We start from the raw sequence: 7,347 nt of genomic DNA on the forward strand, positions 1-7,347 counted from the left end.
CCTGTGCTTCCAATAGCCTCTGGTCCCCCAAGATATGGCCACTCTGCTCTCCCAGCAGGGTCAGGGCTGGAGGTGCCAGACAAGGGCCACACTGTGCAGCTTCTAAGGGATAGGGTGAGAAACAGAGAGGGCTGAGGAATATGGGCACACTGTCCAGCTTTTCTAGCCAACTAAGATCACAGTACTGGGCAGGGGATTTAGCTCAGTGGTTCCGCTGCCTGCCTCCCAAGTGCAAGGTCCTGAGTTCAACCCCCGGTACCAAAAATTAAAATTAAAATTAAAAAACCCCACACAGACAGGGCTTCTCTCCAGGGTTTAATGCAACCTTGATGCCAGAGGGGACTCAGTCACATCTGTAGGGTGGGAACAGAGGGGCTTGCCTGGGGGCTGCATGAGTTTCAGGTCCTCTCCACCCGCTGGTGTTTTTCACACCACTGGGACTGGATTAGTTTCCCGGGCGGCAGTAACCAGCTGCCACAGACCAGGAGGCTCAACCTATAGGAACAGACTCCCTGTGCTCAAGTATAGGTGGATGGGTGCTCCTGCGGGCCCAGAAAGCGTTTGGAGCCCACCTTTCCCTGGCTTGTTGATAGCATCTTCTTCCTGTGCGTGTCTGTGTCCAAATGTCCCCCGTTTCAAGGATACCAGTGACGTTGGTGGCCCTACTCCAGTGTGATGTCACCTGGAGAACAGACAGGTCACCAAACTGTTCTGCTGGCAGGAGTTCTCATGGGGACAGCAGACCTTAGTGGTGTCTTGGCCGTGGAGGGGCCCAGAATGGCAAGGAGGGATCAACTTCGAGGGCACCTGCCACCTGAGTCTGCTGATGAACCTGCCAGGCAGCCAGGCTGCCATGTCCTGCCCTCCCAGGGAGAGGTCAGCTTATCACTTGATACTCCCCACCTATTCCCCTGGTCCTCCATACGGCCCACATCTGCCATGTCTCCTCTCCAGGCCTCTCAACCTGGAAGGGCCACTGCTGCTCATAGGTCACCTCTTGGAGGAGCCGCTTACATGCCCCCATGGATTGAGCCAGGCTGAGCCCCTCAGGACCAAGGTGGGGCCTATGACCAGAAGCTCCCACCTGCACAGTGACTTTGTGGAACAGCCCAGGGTCAGCATTATGCCCTGCTCTCAGGTGTCCTGGGCCCTCCTCAGCCCATGTCCTCTGAGAGCCCCTATGACCCACAGGGGGATGCTGGGCAGCACAGGCAGAGGCACTGGCTTCAGGCAGCAATGTGTAAAGCTGTGGGCAATGTTGAGTACAGGGGCCCACCTCACTCAAATCCTGATACTTTCACCCCTCTCCATTCCCTCATAACCCTCCTCACTGCATAGGTGGCACATGCCCAGGGCTGGAGGCTGGAGGTGCTTCCTGCAGTCCTGGGGGCTGATAGGTGGAAGCCCTGGACTGCAGTCCCAGTGCAAGTGCTAGCTCAGAGGGGCCCTGACCAGGCTGGCCTCCTAGGGGTGTCCCTAGAAGAGCTGAGCTGGAGGCTTCCACGGGCAGAGGCCACCAAGGGGAGCTGGAACCACAGGAAGTTGGAGACCAGGGAGAGGAGTTGGCAAGACAAAGATCACCCTGAGCAGGTGAGGGGACAGCACACTGCCCACCCTGGGCACACCAGAGTCTTGGCCTGGCCAGCTTACACTTCCTCACTTGGCTGGCATATACGTGGATTTTTTGGCCTGGCAAGGATGCTATCTGCACTGGCTTGGCCAAAGAAAGAAGGGGGCCTGGGGTCTACTCGCACCTTAAGCCACAGCTAACACTGCCACTCTTCCCGGCAGGATCTCATTGACAATGTGTTGGCATCTGATGAGCAGGGAAAGGATGGATTGGGCTGCCTGGCTACCTCTGGGGGACATGAGCCCACATCCCAGGTCATCACCATGCTGGTGTCAGAGCTCCCTAACGGCCAGCAGCTACCGCCACATAGCATGGCCAGAGCAGGGGACACAGATGGGAACAAGCACACAGGTTGCCAGAGATGGGTCCACAGTCCAGGGAGCCTTGGTGAACAGGTGAGTTTGGGTGGGACGGGTGTGTGTGTGTTAGGGTAGAGCCCCGGAACCTGTTCCCATACCCCACAGGAGGCCTGACCTGACCCTCCTGAGTCTGTGCAGGTGGCTCGGGGTGCCCTGATGGTTCGTGTTGGAGGAGGCTGGGTGGCTCTGGATGAATTTCTAGTCAAGAATGACCCAGGCCGAGGTGAGGGGGAGGGTGGGGGCTAAAGTAAGCCTCAGGCCCTGCCCAGGAGGGGTGAAGGGCATGTACCGTAGCCCTGACCCCCACCCCACATGGGATCTCTGGGCAGCAAAGGGGAGGACCAGCCATAAGATCCACGAGAGGTTCCAGTGCTGTGCGGGGGCTCAGAAGAGCAGGAGGGCTCAGGATATCATCACCCTGAGGCTCTGGGCCTCCATCCCCAGTGCCTCCAGCAGACCCCTGCCTCGGAAGGTGGGTGTTGGGATGGGCTTCAGGGAGGGGGTTAGGTACTCCTCTGTGCACAAGGGACCTTCTCTTGAGACCAGGTGGAGCGGCTGGGCATGGGGGTAAGGCCTGGCCACCGCTCCCAGACAGGAATGCTAACCTGCTCGGCATACAGAGACCCCTGCCTTTCCAAGGTCAAGGCCACTGAGAGGCCCAAGGAGCAAAAGCCCGGAGGACACCAGGACCCAGGAGACACTGGACAGAAAGCAGTTTGTGGAATCATCCTTAGGGGGCTGAGCAGGTCCCAAAGGACAGGGATGGATGAGGAGTGGCTGGGAACAGCAAACCTCAGTGTGCTTGGCTTACGCCTCTCGGGCAATAAAAGGCAATAAAGTCGAGTGTGGGGAACCGAAACTGCAAGTCCGAAGGTCCACATTTCCCTTGCAAAGTCCACTCAAAGGCAGTCGGGGCAGGCGCAGGTCACTCTTCGATCCACCCTCGCGCCCTCGCCCCGCATTCCTCCACAGTGACTCGAAGTGGGAGGGGCCGGGCAGGGTCCCACACTCCGCTGCCCCTCCTCGCCGCCGAGGGGTGTTCACCGGCTGCCCAGCTAGCCCCAGGTTCCAGAACCGGCACCTGCAGCCCCACCTGACCGCCACCCTGCTCCCCGCCCCGGCCCCCGCCCCCTGACGGAGGGCGGGGCCGCCACGACTCTAGGCAGGGGGTTTAAAGGCGCGGGGCGTGGGGCCTGGAGAAGCTGAAGAGCAGAGGAGTGGAGGGACTTCGGACTCAACGCCGGCGCCTTGTGGCAGGTGCGGATCTGCGAAACCGAAACACCTTCTTCGGGAGCTGAGGCAGAGGCCTACGCTGCCCGAGGTCCTGGCTGGGGGCGTGGTGGAGGGGCGCACTGGCCCGGGCTCCTGTCTCTACCTGGCCGGTCTCCTGTCCTGGGCACTCTGAGCTCTCGGGTTACGGTTGGAGAGGTTGAGACCCAGGCCTGGGCATGCCCGGGGCGGGGATCTTGCTGGCCCGGGGGTTCTGGGCAGGATGGGTGCTTGCACTGCCAAGTGGGCCGCAGGTCCCTTTCCTCCGGCAGTTGACCACTCGCCTTCCATTTGTTAAGGAGGCATCTACCGAGCTGCTCGGGGCACCCACGCAGGAGGTAATTAGGCTAACAAATTGAGAGAGAAGCTCCTGGCAGCATTTCTGGGGTAGGGAGGTGGAACTTCCCTGTGGAGGAGCTACCTGCTGTCTGGGATCAGGGGCCGCTGGGAAGGAGAGGCAGGAAGGTCTCTGCCTCCATATCCCCAGCAACTCATCATGCCAGCCCCTATGAGGGCCATTGCTTTCTGTCTGCTTGGGCAAGGTGCAGGTGGGTAAAGTCTACTAGCTGTCCACAGGGAGGCAGAATCAGCCTGGCCTCCTGGTTCTGTTCTGGCCTGACTTCAGGGACACCTTGTCCTCAACCAGAATGGAGGTCCACCCTTTTGTGTGGTGACAGATGGTGGCCCATACCAAAGTGATGTGTATCCACCCAGCTCAGGAATGGCCTTCCCACCCTTTGGCACCTGGGGGGCATCTGAGGTGGGACCCTACAGGGAAACAGGAGGGGCCTGCTTTCCTTCAGGTGCCTTTTGCCAGGGAAATCTCCACCCCCTGACCCCAGTCCTTGAAGGCTACCAGCCTCTTTGTCACACACACAGCTCACTTATGCTGGTGACCCACTCTCTGGAACACTGATCTTTGTTTTGGGGTGTTTTTTGTTTTTGTTTTTTTGGTACCGGGGATTGAAATCGGGACCTTGTGCTTTCAAGGCAGGCGTCAGAACCACTGAGCTAAACCCCCGGCCCCCCGAAACACTGATCTTTGCCCAGGCCATCTATCTGCTTCCTGGCAGATCCTACTCCAGACACCCCTAAACATCCTAGTCTGTCTCTGTCCAGCCACCTTGCCAGGCTCCCACCACAGGCGATAGACATCCTGGTGGTGGCCTGGGAAGAGGCAAGGCCTGGCAAGACTCCTACCCTCAAGGTCACCCACAAGCCAACAGGGCATGGTGCAGCCAGCCATAGGCTGAACCTCACACACTAGAACTCACAGTGGAGCCTTCCATTCCCCCACCCCATTTCCTGCTGAGGCTCCCTGGGTCAGCAGGCTTCTCCCTAAATCTCCTTTGTTCAGGGAACTAGAGCCACTGACCAAGCTTACCTTGGCTCTCTGGTTTCTCATCCAAGTGTTGCCCTTCTGTACATGGCCTGTCCAGCTGGCTAACCATGTCCAGGGCAAGAGCCACCCAAGGCCATGCCTACCTCCTGGCTGACCCTGCCCCACTGTGGCCCCAATGCCCTGTGTTCCACCTTTGCTGGGGAGCAAGCTGGCTACCAACACTTGTCCCTGGGCAGAGGTCAGAGGACGGGCATCTGGCCCTAAGACAGCCCAGTGGCCCTCCTGCCTGTGATCTGTCCTGACCCAGCTGGGCTGAACAGCACCATGCATGAGGCCCTCAGGCTCACAGGCCCTGAGAGGCAGTGCTGTACAGATGGGCACCAAAGGTGCCTGGGCAGGTTCAGTAAGTAGAGTCTGAAGCAGAGGTGATTAGGAAAGGGGGACAAGATGGCCCTCACTGAGGGAGGAGGAGGCGGGTTGGCAGGGGCAGGTCCCTGAAAGCAGGTCTGGGCAGCTGTGTCTACCATGGCCACACTGTGCCCCAGAGCTAGCCTCCAGGATGCTCTGAGCCTCTTCTTGAGGAAGTGCTTTAGATGGACCAGCCATTTTGAGGTTCACTCTTCTGGTCTTGGGCCCCCTCAGTGGAATTGCCTATGCTTCCTGGACCTATCAAGATAAGAGCCCCGAAAGTGTCCGGCTGCTCACTCAAAGCCTTTTGTGATCTGTTCCCAAAGCTTGGTTGCTTAGAAAGAGTCCTCATCAGGCTGTCTCCTGTCCTCTGCATCCTCTCCACTGCTCTGGACGGTATCCCATGCCCCTTTTGGAAAGCTGAAAGATTGCACCACTTCCTGGAGGCTCGGCTCTGTCCACTCCTCCAGAAGGCAGTGGGAGATGGACTCTGTTGGCCCTGTCAAGGTATCTGCCTGGTCTTAGCAATGATGTCCAAGAGTCTGTAGTAGGATGCTCCAAAATGAAGGAAAGGGAAAGGCAGGATTTTGCAAAGGTGTGTGTGTGGGGGGGCGGGGGCTGGGACACAGTCTTAGGGGTAGCCCCATGGGTGCTTAGAAGCTGTGACAGCCCTTAGAGTCACCCCAAGTCATGTGAAAGAACTGAGCCTCTCATTGGCCACTCCAGAAAGGAGGTGCCCTGGGCTGAGGTGGTTCCTGAAGGGACTGACAGTGGATCTGTGTGCCCATAGCCCTCCCTAAGCTGGGTGACATCTGCATACCCACCAGGACATGTGACATCAAAGCTCCCGGTTTATCACGGACTGGGTGATAAACTCATTTTACCCTCAACCCCACTCTTCACCATTCACCTGCTTCTCATGCACATGGTGTTGGGAGGGCAGAGACCCCCTGAGGTGGCCAAGGATGGTCAGGGAGGCTCCCTGATATGGACGCCCAAGCAGCAGGAACAGGAAGGCTGCCAATGAGGTGCCAGGACACAGGTGAGGGAGGTGCACCAGTGTGGAGTGGCATCCTGCAGACGAGCTGTGGGGAGAATCTTGGTGCCATCCAGGGGCAGAGTGAGAGTGGGTGGAGGGCACCCAAGACTGCCAGATGAAGGCCCTCTCTCCTCTTGATGTCCTGGTCACCAGCAGCACTGAGCAGCTTGCTGGGCCAAGCTGTAGATTTTGGGGTCTGAAAGCAGGCTGGGGAGCTTTCTGATTTTATTGCTAAATGGAAGCAAAGCAGGATCCTATTACTCAGGCAACACTCCACATATCCCTAATAGTCAGATCCAAAGTGCATTTGTTGAATTAGACAAAGTGAGTGGGGTGAATGTGGTTGGGGCCAATCCCTCAGACCTTGCAAAGAGGGAACAAGCCCATTGGGGTCCTGGATGGGCTTCTGAGCAGAGGGAAGGGTCCGGTAGCACTGAGAGTATGGAGCAATAGAGGGGCCAGGCCTTGGTTCTGAGGACATAGGGTGCAGGCCCAGCTTGTCAGGGCAGGTGAGTACAGGGTAGGGGCGGGGTGTACAGTGAGCCAGACTGGGGCCAAAAACAGCACAGTCCAGAGTTCTGTGATCAAGGTGTGAGAGAACACATTCCCTCCACAGGCTTCTAGGGGAGGGCTCTTCCTGCCCTTCCCAGCTCCTGGTGGCTTCAGGCTGTCACATGGCCATCTTCTCCTATGTGTCTGACTTATAAGGACACTGGGTATACTGGATTAGGGCCAGCCGCTTGCAGTATGATCTCATCATAATTAAGTCCACAGACATCCTGTTTCCAAATAAGGTCACACTCTTCACAGGTACTATAGGTTAGGACATTGATGAATCTTTTTTGAGCAGTCAGTCCAGCCCAGCTCAGAAGGGGACAGGCCTGGGCAGCTATAGTTGGTGGAGTACTAGGGCCTGGAGCTAGATTACCAGGGCCAGGCAGGGGTTGGGTAGGAAACATGTTTGTGGGGACTGGGGCCTCCATGGCAGAGGAGCAGAGGGGCCATAGCAGGGCTCATGGGGCAGACTGAACTCTCAGCAGTGCTATGGGCAATGAGAGGCCCAGGAAGGGCCCCACTTTCCTGCCTCGGGACCCTGGGGTCCTGGAGTGGAGGTCAGAGGATGATCCAGCGAGAGAAACAGCCCTCAAGCCCTGACAGGCAGCCTGCTGGCCAGTCCTGGGTCCCTGTGGGCACACTGTCCCTTAAGTCTACTTTGGTTGCTGAGTAGCACCTGTCGCCCCTCCACAGGTGACCTGTGGGCAGAGAGATCTCCCCTCCCATAGAGTACCCCCTATGTCCC

General features: G+C 58.0%; 2 protein-coding genes across 11 annotated transcripts in view; both read left to right on the forward strand.

Moving 5' to 3' along the window:
* LOC101709785 (uncharacterized) overlaps nucleotides 1–2,832 on the forward strand; it is a 41,662-nt gene extending 38,830 nt beyond the window's left edge. For 4 of the 9 annotated variants that reach the window (XM_087183612.1, XM_021250665.2, XM_087183606.1 and 1 more), the window contains 6 exons: nucleotides 722–1,114; nucleotides 1,339–1,590; nucleotides 1,792–2,025; nucleotides 2,128–2,212; nucleotides 2,319–2,461; nucleotides 2,581–2,832. In XM_087183612.1, the coding sequence (XP_087039738.1) occupies nucleotides 722–1,114; nucleotides 1,339–1,590; nucleotides 1,792–2,025; nucleotides 2,128–2,212; nucleotides 2,319–2,461; nucleotides 2,581–2,826 (1,353 nt within the window). In that variant the 3' untranslated portion in view covers nucleotides 2,827–2,832. The remainder of the gene's footprint in view (nucleotides 1–721; nucleotides 1,115–1,338; nucleotides 1,591–1,791; nucleotides 2,026–2,127; nucleotides 2,213–2,318; nucleotides 2,462–2,580) is intronic. The other 5 variants (XM_087183604.1, XM_087183609.1, XM_087183601.1 and 2 more) reach the window with 5 other exon arrangements.
* Nucleotides 2,833–3,041: 209 nt separating this feature from the next.
* The window catches only part of Eppk1 (epiplakin 1), a 31,683-nt gene continuing 27,377 nt past the window's right edge, over nucleotides 3,042–7,347 (forward strand). Inside the window, exon 1 of one of the 2 annotated variants that reach the window (XM_087183443.1) lies at nucleotides 3,042–3,310. The gene's annotated coding sequence lies outside the window, so the exon portion shown is untranslated. The remainder of the gene's footprint in view (nucleotides 3,311–7,347) is intronic. The other variant, XM_087183438.1, reaches the window with a different exon arrangement.

Source organism: Heterocephalus glaber, unplaced genomic scaffold (genome assembly GCF_053883595.1).
Source record: "Heterocephalus glaber isolate CG9 unplaced genomic scaffold, H.glaber_assembly_v1.0 deba00000281, whole genome shotgun sequence".
NCBI lineage: Eukaryota > Metazoa > Chordata > Mammalia > Rodentia > Bathyergidae > Heterocephalus > Heterocephalus glaber.